The sequence below is a fragment of the Pezoporus flaviventris genome, unplaced genomic scaffold, assembly GCF_033815535.1.
Source record: "Pezoporus flaviventris isolate CSIRO_AGI_PZ_B2104156 unplaced genomic scaffold, CSIRO_AGI_Pfla_v1 ptg000255l, whole genome shotgun sequence".
Lineage (NCBI taxonomy): Eukaryota > Metazoa > Chordata > Aves > Psittaciformes > Psittacidae > Pezoporus > Pezoporus flaviventris.
In genome coordinates, this window is record NW_026892802.1 from 272215 (window position 1) to 289578 (window position 17364).

At 66.2% G+C, this 17364-nt stretch overlaps 4 protein-coding genes across 4 annotated transcripts in view; all 4 read right to left on the reverse strand.

Moving 5' to 3' along the window:
- The window catches only part of PSMB4 (proteasome 20S subunit beta 4), a 71753-nt gene extending 69024 nt beyond the window's left edge, over window positions 1–2729 (reverse strand). The window contains exon 1 of the mRNA XM_061442909.1: window positions 2722–2729. The gene's annotated coding sequence lies outside the window, so the exon portion shown is untranslated. The remainder of the gene's footprint in view (window positions 1–2721) is intronic.
- Window positions 90–2557, reverse strand: TDRKH (tudor and KH domain containing). Its single transcript, XM_061442879.1, is given in 13 exon segments — window positions 90–411; window positions 486–637; window positions 711–775; window positions 855–994; window positions 996–1028; window positions 1106–1274; window positions 1367–1635; window positions 1715–1854; window positions 1952–1979; window positions 1981–2088; window positions 2090–2143; window positions 2241–2347; window positions 2429–2557. Coding segments are annotated over 13 exon segments (1692 nt in total). The 5' UTR covers window positions 2553–2557; the 3' UTR covers window positions 90–108.
- Window positions 2730–3213: 484 nt separating the features above from the next.
- Window positions 3214–9858, reverse strand: LOC133263216 (nuclear receptor ROR-alpha A-like). The gene is made up of 10 exons (XM_061442927.1): window positions 9557–9858; window positions 8804–8888; window positions 8586–8727; window positions 7156–7485; window positions 6504–6625; window positions 6272–6404; window positions 5034–5141; window positions 4849–4959; window positions 4230–4339; window positions 3214–3423 (listed from the first exon to the last, which is right to left on the reverse strand). The coding sequence occupies exons 1-10, from the start codon at window positions 9856–9858 to the stop codon at window positions 3265–3267; spliced, it is 1602 nt and encodes a 533-aa protein (XP_061298911.1). The 3' UTR covers window positions 3214–3264.
- Window positions 9859–13441: 3583 nt separating this feature from the next.
- LOC133263213 (protein S100-A10) lies at window positions 13442–15605 on the reverse strand. Its single transcript, XM_061442924.1, has 2 exons — window positions 15456–15605; window positions 13442–13835 (listed from the first exon to the last, which is right to left on the reverse strand). Exons 1-2 carry the CDS (start codon window positions 15585–15587, stop codon window positions 13674–13676), a joined length of 294 nt encoding a protein of 97 aa, XP_061298908.1. The 5' UTR covers window positions 15588–15605; the 3' UTR covers window positions 13442–13673.
- Window positions 15606–17364: the final 1759 nt, after the last annotated feature.

Consider the following 17364-nt stretch of genomic DNA (forward strand, 5'->3'; position numbering starts at 1 on the left):
GGTGTGCGCCTGATCCCGGTGCGCTCACACACACACCCCCCCTCCGGTACCGGTTGAACCCCGCGCAGTGCCCAGAGGAGGCGGCCGGGTGCTGCAGAACATTCCGGTTTATTGAACGGGTGGTGATGCACCCCCCCCCCCCGCGCCAAGAACCGTCCAACAGGGACCAGGGGGAACGGGACCGGTAACGGCTGTGCCAGCACAGCGGCACCGGGAGCTCTCAGCATCACGCTGACATCTCCTGCGCAGGGCAGGGGGGACAGGAGCAGGTTTGGGCTCACCGGGCTCCGCAGCTCCGCTGGCGCTCACCGGTGGCACAGGGGCTTCCTGCTGTGCATCCTCCTCCTCAGCATGGCAGAGCTGGGGCAAGGCATGGCCCAACCGCACCAGTTCGGTGCCCACATCCAGGCTCTGCACCGAGAGAAGCGGTGGCTCAGGGCGGGCGGGGGGGGGCCGGGCAGAGCGGGACAGGGCCTGGGGCTCACCACACCGCCGTGCATGGCGAAGAGCTGGACACGGGGCCGCGGGCACGGCGCTGTTGGGCCATAGCTGGCGATGCGGGCGAGCAGCGGCTCCCACATGGCGCAGTGCGAGAGCTCTGCGAAGGCGTCGAGTGCCGCCGGCTCCCAATCGGCACCTGCGGGCAGGCGAGGCCCTGTGGCTCAGCACCGGGACACACCGGGCCCCCTTGTACCCTGATCCCCACTCACCAGCGGGCACAACACCGGCCAGGCTGCACTCCACAGCCTGGAAGGGCAGGCTCAGGAAGTCGCTCCTGGCAAGAGGGAAACGCTGCATGAGGGTGGCACGTGGCAATCACAGCACCAGAGCCGGCACTGGCACACAGCACTCACCGCAGGGCGCACAGCGCCTGGCGTGGGGCCTCACCGCTGTCCCCAAAGTCGGCGTAGTGCAGGCCCAGGTTGCCGTTGTCCCGCGGGCCCAGCACGCGTGCGCGGTACCAGTTGCCGTCAGCGGCGAAGGGAGCGGCCACGGATGTCACCGGGCTGCACGTCGGAGAGCAGTGCCTGTGGGGACACAGGAACGGTGGCAGGACACGGGGGCAGCGATGGGAGGTGTGGAGGGACAAGGCGTGGGGCCTCACCGTGGTGCTGTGGTGCTGGTAGTACTGGCGCATCTCAGCCATCAGCTTGTCCAGCTGCAGACTGCGCTGCCCCACCAGCTGCATCCAGAACCGGTCGGGGCTTTCGGCAGCTGAGACGTAAACCTCAAGGTGCTCATCGGCATTGAAGGCAAAGTCAGGGCTGGGAACTGCAGAAGCGGTGCAAGGGAGCACCCTGGGGGGTGACCCCGGCAGCAGCACATGGGGACGAACCCCATTGGCATGATTCATGCTTCTCTTCCCTCAAATTTGGGCATGGGGACACTGGGCTCCTCCAGCTCCTCACTTTCAGCCTCCTGCTCCACCACCTCCTCAGAGGACATCAAGCTGAGCAACTCTTCACCCCAGGGCAAGCCCTTGTGCTCCTCCTCGTGCTCCGGTGCCCCATTGGGCAGCGGCTCCGGCTCCCGGCGGCTGCCCAGCGGTGCCTTGCGCTGGCATCGAGCCACCGCCGCCTGCGCCAGCTCTGTCCGGAGCACATTGTCTTCCATCAGCTTCTCCAGGATGAGTTTCTAATGGGCAAAGAGGAGAGGTTGGCGTTCAGGGAGGGCGGAGTTCGGTGCTGCCTGACTCCTCTGTGCTCCTGCTCACCTTAGCGGCCTCCACCTCCTTCCTCGTCCCCGAGAGCTGGATGCCCCTCATGGGGCAGAGGCTGGCGCTGGCCTCGCTCTCACACAGCACCCGCGCCCCCGAGCTGCGGCAGATGCCCCGCACTGTCTCCCCTCCGCGTCCTGCAGGACACAGAGCCCCAGGGACGCTGAAGCAGACGGGGCTCAACACAGGAGCCAATGCTCCCGACAGCACTGAGAGCACGGGGGGCAGCAGTACCGATAATCCTGCCGACGGCTCTCCGCGGCCACGCAGAGCCGCTCCGCCACCGGCGCGCTCTCCGCCACGATCTGGTGAACGGCGGCTTTCACCCGGCACACTTGGACCTGCGAGCCCGAGATGAGCAGCGCCGCCTCCCTCGCCTTCCTCCTCTCCCTCCACTTCGATGCGAGCTCCCGTCTCTTGCCGCAGCTGTGGGGTGTGTGTGTGTCCGTCCCCAACCCCGGCTGCCGTTCACTGGTGCTCGCAGTGAGCTGGGGCTGCCCCGGCTGCCCCTGGCACCACGCACCTTCCGGATGGTGGCTCCCTTCCGGCCAATGATGGCCTTGAGGGCGGCGCGGGGCACCCGCATCTCCACTTCCAGCTCCTCGTCCCCCACGAAGGTCTCACGCTGCTCTGCGGGTACCAACGGCACAAGGGAAGGTGAAGCAGCTCCCCCAGAGCGGCTCTGAGCCTCCCACGTGCTGCGGCACCCACCTCGGCTCTCCCGGTACCGGCGGTACAGGATGTAGAGCACGGCGGTGCCGGCCGGGAGCCCCAGCAGCACAGCGACCTTCTGCAGTGGCTGCAGGCTGCTCCAGTAGCCCCGCGCCGTCGCCATCCCCCTGCGGGGAGCAGAGGCTCTGCTGGGCCGCAGCCGGGGCAGCTCCCACCCGGCTCCTGGGGCGGCCTCAGGGCACCTGCGGAGCGGGGTCGCGCCGATGCGGCCGCCACTTCGGCTCCGGCCTCGGCTCAAGCTCTGGTCTCGGTCCCGATCCCGGTCCCGGTCCCGGTCCCGGCTTCTGCCTCGGTCCCGGCTTCGGCTTCGGCCCCGGCCCCGGCCCCGGCGCTCCTCGCACCGCCACCGCTGCCGCCGCCTCACGCGCCCGGCCACCGCCAGCCCCGCCCCCTCCCGCGGCTGCCCAATCACCGCCCAGCTCCTCCCCCGCCCTACCAATCGCTGCCGTAGAGAGGCGGTGACCAATCCGCGGGCGGGCTCCCACACGAGAGGGCGGGAAGAGAGGGGCGAAGGGGCGGGGCACAGCACCGGCCTGGGAATAAAGCAGCCAATCCGCTCCGCGCGGCAGCCCGCTGGAGCCAATCAGCGAGCGAGTAGCAGACCCACCCGAGTGACGGCCGGGTCTGTCCCGTCCCACAATGCCCCACGCGGGGTGGACGTGGGGTCCCGGTGCCCACCCTCCAGCGCCGCCGTACGGACACACCGGGCACGTAAACCCCGTTATAAAGCCCTTTATTTCCCCGGTACATCTCCCCATGGCAGCACCACGGGTGTGGGCCCGGTGCGGTGCCGGCTCCCGGTGCGGTGCCGGGGTTCATCGTGCGGCACCGGTGGCTTCACCCTCCCCGGCGAAGAGCTCCCGGTAGAGCGGGGGGAAGGCGTCGAGCAGCGCCGGGGGATGGCGGCGGCGCAGGGCCTGGAGCTGCTCCATGTGCTGCGAGCACAGCGCCCGCAGGCGGCCCTGCGGCGGCAGCTGCATGCGATGGGACACGTGACACGTGTGTTCTCACATGTGCGTGTTCTCATGTGCATGCAGGGAGCACGTGTGTTCTCATGTGCAGACAGGGAACAGGCGTGTTCTCAAATGTGCACGCAGGGAGCACACGTGTTCTCACGTGTGCACACAGGGAACACGTGTGTTCTCATGTGTGCGCAGATAACATGCATGTTCTCATGTGCGTGCAGGGAACAAGTGTGTTCTCACACGTGTGTGCAGGCAACACACATATTCTCACGTGTGCGCACAGGGAACACGTGTGTTCTCATGTGTGCGCAGATAACAGGCATGTTCTCATGTGCGTGCAGGGAACATGCATCTTCTCACATGTGCGTGCAGGGAACACGCGTGTTCTCACAAATGCGCGCAGGGCACATGCATGTTATGTGCAAACAGGGAGCACGCGTGTTCTCAAACGTGCATGCAGGGAACACACGTGTTCTCACGTGTGCGCACAGGGGACACGCGTGTTCTCATGTGCGTGCAGGGAGCACGCGTGTTCTCACACTTGTGCACAGGGAGCATGCGTGTTCTCACATGCACGTAGGGAGCACGCGTGTTCTCAAACGTGCACGCATTGAGCATGCGTGTTCTCATGTGCGTGCAGGGAACACACGTGTTCTCACGTGTGCACACAGGGAACACGCATGTTCTCACACGTGCATGCAGGGAACACATGTGTTCTCACAGGTGCGCACAGGGGACAAGCATGTTCTCACGTGTTCACTCGTGTCACCCCACTCTCAGCCCCATTTCCCCCCCTCCCCTGCCCCATGGCTCACCCTGTCCAGGAGCCCCTCGCGCCGCGTCCGGCGCAGCAGCAGCTCGAAGGCAAGTTCCAGGCGGCGCCGCAGCCGCGACACCTTCACCGGCTCCTGCAGCCATGGGCGGCCTGGGATGGCCCCCGAGGGGTTGGTGAGGAGGGGGGGACAGGGATGGGCTGGGATTGGGATGATGGGATGGGAAGGGGTTGGCATGGGGTGGGATAGGATGAGGACAGGGATGGGGACAAGGACACAATGAGGTTGGGACAGGGTGGGACGGGATGAGGACCGGAATGGGGACAGTGATGGATACAAGGATGGGATAAGACTGGCACGGGGAAAAGGATTGGGACAGGGTTGGGATGGGTTCAGGGATGCAGATGGTGGTGGGATTGACTGAGGGGCAGGGTGGTATAGGATCGGTACAGGACAGGAACAGGGATGGGGACCAGGACAGGATGAGATGGAGATGGGACCATGGCAGGATGGGACACGGATGGAGATGGAGCGAGGGGACAGCAGGGACACCCCAGGACACCCAGCACCAGTTTAGGGACAACCAAGCTGGGTTCCCGTTGGGTTGGGTTGGGTTGGGGGGAAACTGAGGCACGGGAGGGTCGGGGGGGGGGGTCCTCACTGGCGTTGACGAGGACGAGGGCGCTGAGGAAGGCCACCTCGGGCTCCGAGCACTGCAGAGCACAGAGGTTCTGGGCGAAGTCGAAAATGGAGCCGATGAGCTCGTGGCAGCCTGTGGGGAGCCCTGGTCACCGCGTGCCCCACATGTGTCATCCCCCCCGTGTCCCCCCATGTCCCCAGCCCTACCCAGCGATCGGAAGAGCTCGGCACCGGCGTACTTGCCCTCAAAGAACACGGTCCGGTTGTCGGCGTTGAAGGCGCGGCACATGCGCACCAGCACCACCTCCATGGCGCCTGCGGGGACACCGAGAGTGGAACAGCACCAACCAGTGGGACCCATGGATCATCACCTCCCCAGTGGGACCCATGGGAGCATCACCCCCCATGATAGGACCCATGGGAGCATCACCCCCATGATGGGACCCCTGGGAGCATCACCCCCCATGATAGGACCCATGGGAGCATCACCCCCATGATGGGACCCCTGGCACTGTCACCTCCCCAGTGGGACCCATGGGAGCATCACCCCCATGATGAGACCCCTGGACCATCACCCCCATGATGGGACCCATGGGACTGTCACCTCCGCAGTGGGACCCATGGGAACATCACCCCCATGATAGGACCCATGGGAGCATCACCCCCATGATGGGACCCCTGGGAGCATCACCCCCCATGATAGGACCCATGGGAGCATCACCCCCATGATGGGACCCCTGGCACTGTCACCTCCCCAGTGGGACCCATGGGAGCATCACCCCCATGATGAGACCCCTGGACCATCACCCCCATGATGGGACCCATGGGACTGTCACCTCCGCAGTGGGACCCATGGGAACATCACCCCCATGATAGGACCCATGGGAGCATCTCCCCCATGATGGGACCCCTGGGAGCATCACCCCCCATGATAGGACCCATGGGAGCATCACCCCCATGATAGGACCCATGGGAGCATCACCCCCATGATGGGACCCCTGGGAGCATCACCCCCATGACGGGACCCCTGAGAGCATCACCCCCATGATGGGACCCCTGGCACTGTCACCTCCCCAGTGGGACCCATAGGAGCATCACGCCCATGATGGGACCCCCAGGACTGTCACCTCCGCAGTGGGACCCATGGGAACATCACCCCCATGATGGGCCCCCTGGCACTGTCACCTCCCCACTGGGACCCCTGAGAGCATCACCCCCATGATGGGACCCCCGGGACTGTCACCTCCCCAGTGGGACCCATGGATCACCACCCCCATGATGGGACCCCTGGGACTGGCAACTCCCCAGTGGGACCCATGAGAGCATCACCCCCATGATAGGACCCCTTGGAGCATCACCCCCATGATGGGACCCCTGGGACTGTCACCTCCCCAATGGGACCCATGGGATCATCACCCCCATGATAGGACCCGGTCACCCCGTACCTGCTTTGAGGAGGACGATCTGGTCATTCTGACAGAGCTCCCTGAAGCCGCGCAGGCGCTTGGCAAACTCCACCACGTGCTGGATGGCCTCGGTGATGCGCACGGCGCAGCGCTGCCACATCTCCTCCATCGGCTGCAGGACTGGCATCATCCCCACCCCAAACCCACCCCGCAGCGCCCGGCACCCATGGGTGCCCCAGGGCTGCCGTGTCCCCAACCGCAGCGGCCTCACCTTCTTCTGGTAGGCACTGATCTCCTCATGGGAGAAGGTGTCCCAGCGCCGGCGCTGCAGGTCCTCGGCACGAAGCAGGCACGTCTCGTGGTAGGACTTGAGCACGTTCTGGGTGAGCTGCTCTGTGGGTGACAGCACCCCTGGGTGATGGAGCCGGGTCCCACCACCACTGAGCACCCATAGGTGATGGAGCCGGGTCCCACCACCGCTGAGCACCCATGGGTGATAGAGCCGGGTCCCACCACCACTGAGCACCCATAGGTGATGGAGCCGGGTCCCACCACCGCTGAGCACCCCTGGGTGATGGAGCCGGGTCCCACCACTGCTGAGCACCCTGGGTGATGGAGCTGGGTCCCACCACCGCTGAGCACCCATAGGTGATGGAGCCTGGATCCACCACCACTGAGCACCCCTGGGTGATAGAGCCGGGTCCCACCACCGCTGAGCACCCCGGGTGATGGAGCCGGGTCCCACCACCTCTGAGCACCCTGGGTGATGGAGCCGGGTCCCATCACCGCTGAGCACCCCTGGGTGATGGAGCTGGGTCCCACCACTGCTGAGCACCCTGGGTGATGGAGCTGGGTCCCACCACCGCTGAGCACCCATAGGTGATGGACGCATCCCCACAGGCACAGGGCACCCAGGAACTCACCAATCTCCACAATGGAGGATGTGGGTGACTCCAGGATGGTGCCCACATCAGGGCGGGGGTAGAAGCCGTCCCCATCCCCGTGTCTGTCCCCATCCCCATCCAGGCCCCGTTTGCTCCCCTCCATCTGTCGTGGCTCCACCGGCGCTGTGGTCCCGGCCCTGCCGTCCACGCCACCGTGGCGGGTGCCGGTGGGGGTGAGCGCGAGGCCCCGGTGCCCCGGCAGCCCCCCGGGTGCCCCCTCGGCCGCCCGCTGCCGCTGCTGGAGCTGCTGCTGCACCTCGGCCTGCAGCCGGTCCCGCTGCGTCTTGGACATGCGGCCGAACTTGACAGCTGTGGGGAGGGGCGGCGGTGCTGGGACACGCGTGCCACAAGCGTGACACACGCGTGTGCGTGACCGGCAGCTCCCCATGACCTGCACAGCGCTGCGGCACCGGAGCGTCCCGGCTGCATGTGTGGGTCACAGCGGGGCTGCCGCTGCTTCCTCTGGTGCAGCCGCAGTGCTCGGCTTCCTCCCAGGGACACCACGGCACAACCGGGTGGGAGCGATGCTGGGGGATGCGCAGTGGGGATGGAGACATGCAGCAGGGATGGGGACATGGACACTGGGATGGGGACATGGACCCAGGGATAGAGACATGCAGCAGGGACAGGGACCTGGGGATGGGGACATGGACACTGGGATGGGGACATGGACCCAGGGATAGAGACATGCAGCAGGGATGGAGACATGCAGCAGGGATGGAGACATGCAGCAGGGACAGGGACCTGGGGATGGGGACATGGACACTGGGATGGGGCCATGGACCCAGGGATAGAGACATGCCAGCAGGGATGGGGACGTGGACCTGGGGATGGGGACATGGACCCAGGGATAGTGACACAGACCCAGAATGGGGACAGGGACCCAGGATGGGGACATAGACCTGAATGGGGACATGGACCCATGGATAGGGACATGGACCCATGGTGGGGACATGGAACCAGGGATGAGGATATGGACCCAGGGATGGGGACATGCAATTAGATGGGGACATGGACCCGGGATGAGGACATGGACCTGAATGGGGACATGGACCCATGGATAGGGACATGGACCCATGGATAGGGACATGGACCCATGGTGGGGACACGGAACCAGGGATGAGGATATGGACCCAGGGATGGGGACACGGACCCAGGGGATGGGGACATGCAGCAGGGATGGAGACATGACCTGGGGATGGGGACATGGACCTGGGGATGGGGACATGGACCCAGGGATGGGGACATGCAGCAGGGATGGGGACATGGACCTGGGGATGGGGACATGGACCTGGGGATGGGGACATGGACCCAGGGATGGGGACACACAGCCAGCATGGGGATAGGCAATGGGGATGGGGACATGGACCCTTGATGGGGACACCCGAGGGGGCCCCGCGGGCACCCACCGTCGCGGGACATGCCGAGGCGCAGGCACTTCTGCAGGCGGCAGTGCTGGCACCGGTTGCGGCTGGCGCGGTCAATGGGGCAGTTCTGCTGCCGGCTGCAGGCGTAGCTCAGGCTGCTCTGCTGGCTGCGGCGGAAGAAGCCCTGCGCCGGGGGTCACCACACGGCACCCCATGGCACCCTATGGCACCCCATGGCACCCCATAGCTCCCCGTCCCACCTTGCAGCCCTCACAGGTGATGACGCCGTAGTGGATCCCCGAGGATTTGTCCCCACAGATCTTGCAGGGAATCACCTCGATGTGGGCTGCGGGGGGGGGGGGGACGGACGGTGTGAGCACCCATAGACACCCCATGGCACCCAAGAGCTCCCCCCATAGCACCCACAGGCCGTGGGTGTCCTCCTCCGGAGCCGTGTGTCCCGCATGGGCTCGCGCGGCGCACACGGGCTCATGTGTCACCCTATGGGGGTGACAGGTTCACGTCACCCCATGGGCTCACGTGTCCGCGTGGGCCACATCTGCCACCCCCGTTCCCACCAGGACCCCGTGGGTACCCGTGGCCCGCTCATCCCCGATGAGCTCATCCCAGGAGCGTGCCCGGGGCCTCGGGGTTGCGGTGCCCCCGGGATCCCCCCGGTTCCCCCCCCCGGTGCCCCCGCTCAGGTTCGGCCGAACCGGACGCCGGGGGCTGCGAAACCGCAGCGGCAGCGAGCGCCGGGGAAGCCGCAACTGGGGCACGGCCCCACCTCGCAGGAAGGCGCAGCCCCGGCCCCAGGGGACAGGGACCGCGGGGGGGGGGGGGGGAGCCACAGGGACGGAGGCCCCGGGAATGGGGGCGCTGGGGACGGGGGACACCGAGCCGCGGGACCCTGGCGCTGGGGACGCTGCGGGTCCCGTTCCCGGTCAGCCCCGCACGGGCAAGGACGCGCCCGAGCCCCGTCCTGCCCCTTCGCGTGCACGCGCGCACCCGCAGCCGCTCTCGCTCCTCTTCCTCCCGAGGCCCAAAAGCGGGGCCGCGTTCTCCCGTCGGGGCCGCATCCGGCACCGGGAGCCCGGGATGCGCCGCGTTGACTCAGCCCCGCGCCGGCGCTGCCGGGAAGCGCCCTTTCGGTGCGGCTCCTGCCGGGAACCGCGGCCAGAGGTCGCCGAGGTCTCGCCCGACGGCACCCGACGCTCCCACGGCACCGCGGGCACTCAACGGTGCCCCTCGGCAACCACCAGCACCCAACGGTGCCCCACGGCGCCCAACGGCACCCACCAGCGCCTAACGGCATCCGAAAGCACCCAGCGGTGCTCACCAGCACCCACCAGCACCCAACGGTGCTCCTCAGCGCCCAAACGGCACCCACCAGCACCCAGAGGTGCTCACCAGCACCTAACAGCACCCAACAGTGCTCCTCAGCGCCCAACGGCACCCACCAGCACCCAGTGTGGCTCACCAGCACCTAACGGCACCCACCAGCACCCACCGGTGCTCACCAGCACCTAACGGCACCCACCAGCACCCACCGGTGCTCACCAGCACCTAACGGCACCCACCAGCACCCACTGTGGCTCACCAGCACCTAACGGCACCCGCCAGCACCCAGCAGTGCTCACCAGCACCTAACGGCACCCACCAGCACCCACTGGTTGTCACCAGCACCTACCGGCACCCACCAGCACCCACTGGTTGTCACCAGCACCTAACGGCACCCACCAGCACCCACTGGTTCTCATCAGCACCTAACGGCACCCACCAGCACCCAGCAGTGCTCACCAGCACCTAACGGCACCCACCAGCACCCACTGTTGCTCACCAGCACCTAATGGCACCCACCAGCACCCACTGGTTCTCATCAGCACCTATCGGCACCCACCAGCACCCAGCGGTGCCCACCAGCACCTAACAGCACCCACCAGCACCCAACGGTGCTCCCCAGCACCTACGCACCCACCAGCACCCAGCAGTGCTCACCAGCAACTAACGGCACCCATCAGCACCCAGCAGTGCTCCCCAGCACCTAACAGCACCCACCAGCACCCACGGTGCTCACCCGCACCCAGCAGTGACCCACCAACACCCACCAGCACCCCAACGGCCCTATCGGCACCCAACAGTAGCCCCACAAGCACCCAAACAGTGCCCATCAGATCCGCCAACACTCACCAGTACCCATGGTTGCCATCAGCACCCGGCAGCACCCACAGCCCCATTGGAACCCAACAGTCCCCATCAGAACCACCAACACCCACCAGCTCCAGGGGCATCCACCAGCACCCAGCATCCTCACCAGCATCTACCAGCACCCAGCATCCACAGGTACCACAGCCCCAGAGGCACCCACTGCTGCATGGACTCCACAAGCACCCATCAGCCCCATGAGCATCCGTTAGGACCCATCGGCAGCCATCCTCCCCTGGGTGGATGACCCGATGCAGCGTCATGGCAAAACACACCACGACACAGGCACACACGTCAGGGCATGGGCCAACACACCATGACACGGGCACACACGTCACGGCACGGGCCAACACGCCATGACATGGGCACACACATCACGGCATGGGCCAACACGCCATGACATGGCACACACGTCACGGCACGGGCCAACACGCCATGACATGGGCACACACATCATGGCACGGGCCAACATGCCATAACATGGGCACACACGTCACGGCACAGGCCAACATGCCATGACACGGGCACACACGTCACGGCACGGGCCAACACGCCATAACATGGGCACACACGTCACGGCACAGGCCAACATGCCATGACACGGGCACACACGTCACGGCACGGGCCAACATGCCATAACATGGGCACACACGTCACGGCATGGGCCAACATGCCATGACATGGGCACACACATCACGGCACGGGCCAACACACCATGACATGGGCACACACATCATGGCACGGGCCAACACGCCATAACATGGGCACACACGTCACGGCACAGGCCAACATGCCATGACACGGGCACACACGTCACGGCACAGGCCAACATGCCATGACACGGGCACACACGTCACGGCACAGGCCAACACGCCATAACATGGGCACACACGTCACCCCGGTGTGCGGGTGCCCCTGCCTCAGTTTCCCCAGCAGCAAAGGGGGGGGGGGGGGCCACCTGCGTGTCCCCATCTGTGTCCCCATCCGTGTCACCATCGTGTCCCCATCTGTGTCACCTGCGCCAGCCCCTACCACATCTAAGGGCGAGCGCCCGACCCGCAGCTGTGTGGGGCACCCATGGGTGCTGGGGGGGGAGCACCCGGCTCCTGCCTCGGCCCCGTGCAGCTGCAGCTGTGGTGCAACATGCGTGCATGCCCTGCGACATGCATGTTCTCCCTGCAGCACATGGGCACCCTGTAACCCATGCAGGCTCTCTGCTCCATGCTCCGCGCATGGACACCCAGAGCCGTGTACAACACCCACACGCGTGCCCTACCCTGCACACATGTACAGGCAGCAACACGCTGTAACACGCGTGTGCACGTAGCAACACGCTGTAACATGGATGCACAGACCGCAGAGTGTGTGCAGATGCCACAGACGCGTGTACCCCCCAAAACACGCCTGCACACACCAGAACACGTGTGGCCATGTGCTGACACATGTGTGATGGCTATAAAACATGTGTGATGCTGCACCAGGCTGACACATGCAGCCTCTACGCCCCGTCAGCTCCTGGCGCTCTCTCTCACACACACTCGCACCCTCACACGCGTGTGTGCCTACACATGTGCGTGCACACACACGCCTGCTGCGTGCTCCCATGCCCCCCCTTTTGCACACGCACACGCTTCCACACGCGTGTACACGCTCCTGCGGGCTCCCACACGCACACCTGAGCGCCGAAGCTGCCACTGCTCGCACACGCGTGTGCACACGCGCCTGCTCCTAACCCTGCACACGCGTGTGCCCGCACCCGCTCCTCCGTGACCCCCTCACACGCACACACGCGTGTCCAGCCCCCCCCCGCACACGCGTGTGTGCAGCCCGTGCCGGGCCCTACCTCTCATGGTGATGCCGGTGCCAGCAGCGTGTGGGGCAGCGCTATAAGGGCGCGGGGGCCCCCCCCGCATCCTGCCCCCCCCCCCCCTCCCCGCATCCTGCCCCCCCCCCCCCCCCCCCCCCTCCGGCCCACGAGCTGGAAGTTTCCGACTTTCCACGGGGGGGGAAACTGAGGCACGAGGGGGGGGGGGGCGGGGACCCCGGGGGGGGGTGGGGGGCAGTGACACCATCAGTGCCCCCCCACAGCGCCCCTCTGGGCCCATCCGTGGGGTGCGGCCGCGGGACCCCGATGTATCCGGTTCAGCCGCCTTCGGGTGCCCCCCGGGACCCCGCACCCCCGGGCCCACGGCCGCCGACCGGACCCCGTGTCCCCGTGTGCCCGCGGCCGGCCCCACATGTCCGCGCTCTCCCCGTGGCCCCATGTGCGCCCCACGCCCCCCGGCTCCGTGTCCCCCCCTCGGGTCCGGTCCCCCCGGGTCCCACAGCCCTTTTGGCCCCGCCCACATCCCGTGACCCCGCCCACCGCACCATAGGGTCACGCCCACCTCTTATATGACCACGCCCCCCCCCCCAGTGCCGCCCGGGGCAGGGGGGGGGTCCCGCGGGTACCCCAACGGGGACACCAGGGCGGGGAGGGGGGGGGGTGTGTCCCAAAGACGTGACGTCACTCGTGACGTTACGCCCGATCGCTGGTGATTGCACACATCGTCAGCGGCCCGAAGGTGACGTCACCAGCCCCCGTTAGACCCCAGAGGGGGACAGGGATCCCGGGGTGATGGGGACACAGGGGAGACCCCATAAGGGGGGGGGACGACACGGACCTGGGGGCACCCCAAGGGACGCAGCAGCTCCAGCGTAGTACAAAACAGCTTTATTTGGGGGGGGGGGACAGCGGGGGGGCGGCAGCACCCATGGGTCGGGGGGCAGCACCCATGGGGTGTTTGGATAGAACCCATGGGTGGCGAGGCAGCACCTAAGGGACGTGGGGTTTGGGTAGAACCCATGGGTGTTTGGGGAAGGGGGGGGGGGGGGGGCAGAACCGCTGGGTGTTGGGAGGGGGCAGCAGCACCCATGGTGCCGCCCTCACTTCCGGCCCTTCTGCTTCATGTGCAGCACGAAGTAGTCGTTGCAGGCGATGGTGAGCCCGGCCACCAGCGAGAAGAAGCCCTGGAAGCCAACTTTACCATCCCGGCACTGGTCCAGGTCCTTCATGATCTTATCCAGCGCCATGGGGTCCCGCTGGTTCTGAGGAGGAGGAGGAAGGGGGGGAATGATGGAAAAGGGGGGGTCAGTGTCTGCCATGGGGGGCAGCGTGTTATGGGGTCCCAGCCAGGGTGCTGCGGGCTCCCGTTCTGCAGTGCTATAGGATGTAGGGTGTAGCATCCCACTCCCTCCAGGGTCCAATTCAGGGGTGTATGGGGTCGAATTTTGGGGTGCTATAGGGTCCAAGCCTTATGCGCTAAGGGGACCCCCTTGGGGTGCTATGGGGTGTGATCCAAGGGTGCTCTAAGGTCCAGTTCAGGGGTGTATGGGGTCGAATTTGCGGTGCTATAGGGTCCAAGCCTTATGCGCTGAGGGGACCCCCCTCGGGGTGCTATGGGGTCTGATCCAAGGGTGCTCTAAGGTCCAATTCAGGGGTGTACAGGGTCGAATTTGGGGTGCTATAGGGTCCAAGCCTAATGAGCTAAGGGGACCCCCTTCGGGGTGCTATGGGGTCTGATCCAAGGGGTGCTCTAGGGTCCAATTCAGGGTGTACAGGGTCGAATTTGGGGTGCTATAGGGTTCAAGCCTGAAGTGCTATGGGGACCCCCCCACCCCGAGGTGCTATGGGGTCTGATCCAAGGGTGCTCTAGGGTCCAATTCAGGGTGTATGGGTCGAATTTGGGGTGCTATAAGGTCCAAGCCTGAGGCACTAAGGGGAACCCCCGAGGTGCTATGGGGTCTGATGCAAGGGTGCTCTAAGGTCCAATTCAGGGTGTATGGGGTCGAATTTGCGGTGCTATAGGGTCCAAGCCTTATGCACTGAGGGGAACCCCCTCGGGGTGCTATGGGGTCTGATCCAAGGGTGCTCTAAGGTCCAGTTCAGGGGTGTACAGGGTCGAATTTGGGGTGCTATAGGGTTCAAGCCTGAAGTGCTATGGGGACCCCCCCACCCCGAGGTGCTATGGGGTCTGATCCAAGGGTGCTCTAGGGTCCAATTCAGGGGTGTACAGGGTCGAATTTGGGGTGCTATAGGGTCCAAGTCTAATGAGCTAAGGGGACCCCCTCGGGGTGCTATGGGGTTCTGATCTAAGGGTGCTATAGGGTCCAATTAGGGGTGTATGGGGTCGAATTTGGGGTGCTATAAGGTCCAAGCCTGATGCACTAAGAGGACCCCCCCAGGGTGCTATGGGGTCTGATGCAAGGGTGCTCTAGGGTCCAATTCAGGGGTGTATCGGGTCGAATTTGCGGTGCTATAGGGTCCAAGCCTTATGCGCTGAGGGGACCCCCCTCGGGGTGTTATGGGGTCTGATCCAAGGGTGCTACAGGGGTCCAGTTCAGGGGTGTATGGGGTCAAATTTGGGGTGCTCTAGGGTCCAAGCCTGATGCACTAAGAGGACCCCCCCAGGGTGCTATGGGGTCTGATGCAAGGGTGCTATAGGGTCCGATTCAGGGGTGTATGGGGTCAAATTTGGGGTGCTATAGCGTCCAAGCCTGATGCACTAAGAGGACCCCCCAGGGTGTTACGGGGTCTGATGCAAGGATGCTCTAGGGTCCAGCCTGGGGTGTATGTGGTCTAATTTTAGGGTGTTTTGGGTCCTTTAGGGATCTCCCCCAGGGTGCTATAGGCTCCAAACTAGGGTGCTATGGGGCCTCTCCCCCCACCTCCAAGAAGCCGGGGAACTCCTTCTCCATGAGCGCCCGCAGGTCCTCCTTGCCGAGGTGGTTCTTGTCCCCCGCGTACTTATGGAAGGTGAACATGAGGGTCTCCATGGCGTGCTCCATCTGCGACGGCATGGTGGGGCTGCGGGGGGGGGGGGTACAGCTCAACCGGGGGGGGTCCCACATCCCTCCCTATCCCCCCCCTTACACCCAGCCGGGGCTGGCACCGCTCATCACCCGTGTAAGCGGTTTTCCAGCCGCTGGGAATGACTCAGCTCCAGCCGCGGGGGGGGCCGGGACGAGCGCACTGCATGTCCTGAGGGTGTGTCCCGTGTGTTCCCCCCCCCCCCCCCTCCTCCCCACCGCCGGCTATGGGGCGCCCTGGGGAACCCCATTGCGCAAAGCCCCAGGCACGCCCTGCCTCCGTTTCCTCTTATAGGAGGGGTCATGGGGGGAGCATCCCCCTCCCAATGGGCGATGCCCCCCCCCCCAAAATGTGACACCCTCCCCAAAGAATAAACCCCATCCAAAGGGTGCCCCCCCCCAAAGGGGTGACCCCCCCCATCACTTTGCCTGGCAGAAGCCTTGGGGGACAACAGAATAGGGGGAACCCCCCCAACTCTCAATGTGCCCCCCCGGAGCTGCAGAAAGGGGTCTGGGGGGGGGGGGGTCGGGTCAAATTGGGGGTCCCCACTGCAGCGCCTGGCACCGAAACACGAACTGGCTTCACCTCCGAAACATGGGGGGGTGCCCCCCAGCACCGGATCCCCCCTCGAGCCCCAAAGGGATGCGGGAGCCCCCCGGGGGTGCGGGGACCCCCAAAACTCCGGGGGGGGGGGGGGGCGCGTCCCCCGTTATGGGGGGGGGGGCCCGGCGGGGGGGCACGGTGGGGTCTCCCGACCGGGAGGGGCAGGATTGAGGGGTCCCCCTTGGGGGGGTCGGTCAGGATTAGAGGGGGGGGAGCGTCTCAATGAAGGGCTCGGGATGAACCCCCCCAATGGGGTGCGGGATGGGTCCCCCAAAGGATGAGGCTGCGGTGGTGGAGGGGGGGCTCGGGGGTTCCGGTACTCACGGCGGCGGCGGGCGGGAGCGCAGCGGGCAGTGGCGGGGAGCGGCGCCGCCCGGGATAGGCACGGCAGGGGCGGGCCGGGGGGGTCCGGGCCGGCCCCGCTGACTCACCCGCTGCCCGCATTAACCCCTTCGCCGGCCCCCCCCGAGCCACCGGGATCCCCGTTACCCCCTCCAGGATCCCCCCAGGTCCACCGGGGTCCCCCCGAGCCACCGGGATCCCCGTTACTCATCCCGGGACCCCCCGATCCACCGCCATTCCCGTTACCCCCCCCCCCTTCCGGGGTCCCCCGGCATCCCCATGACCCACCCTAGGACCAACCGATTCACCGGGGTCCCCCCACCATGGTCCCCGTTCCCCCCCCCCCCCCCCCCGGGAACCCCGTTCCCCGACCCCGAACCCCTCCCCGGTCCACCGGGATCCCCCCCCCAGGGTCCCCCTGGAGCCACCGCGATCCCCGTTACCCCCCCCCCCCCCGGTCCCCTCGGTTCCACAGGATCCCCGTTACCCCCCCCCCCGGGACCGCCCCCCTGATCCACCGGGATCCCCGTTATCCCCTCCCGGGTCCCGTCCCCCCCCAATTCATCCCCATCCTCCCCTCGGGGGGGAGGGCGGCACCCGGCGCGTGCTGCCTAATACGGCTAATTAATTGATTAATCCCTCGCCCGTGCCGCCCCCCCCCCCCCCCGCAGCACCCCACTATGGAAGGGGGGGTCACACACACGGACACAGACGGGGCTCCCCCCCCCTTCACCCCTCCACACACACAGGGAGGGGGTTCCCGGGTGCACCCCCAAAGGGTGCAAAGGTTGAGGGCCGGCCCGCCCCCCCCCTAACCGCAGA

Coding starts and splice junctions, on each gene's coding strand:
- LOC133263213 (XM_061442924.1), bottom strand. CDS start 15,587: ATGCCGTCGCAGATGGAGCACGCCATGGAGACCCTCATGTTCACCTTC. Junction 13,836..15,455: donor AGTTCCCCGGCTTCTTGGAG/GTGGGGGGAGAG, acceptor CCTCCTCCTCAG/AACCAGCGGGACCCCATGGC.
- LOC133263216 (XM_061442927.1), bottom strand. CDS start 9,858: ATGCCGTTAGGCGCTGGTGGGTGCCGTTGGGCGCCGTGGGGCACCGTT. Junction 6,626..7,155: donor ATCCTCCATTGTGGAGATTG/GTGAGTTCCTGG, acceptor TGTCACCCACAG/AGCAGCTCACCCAGAACGTG. Junction 5,142..6,271: donor GATCGTCCTCCTCAAAGCAG/GTACGGGGTGAC, acceptor GTGTCCCCGCAG/GCGCCATGGAGGTGGTGCTG.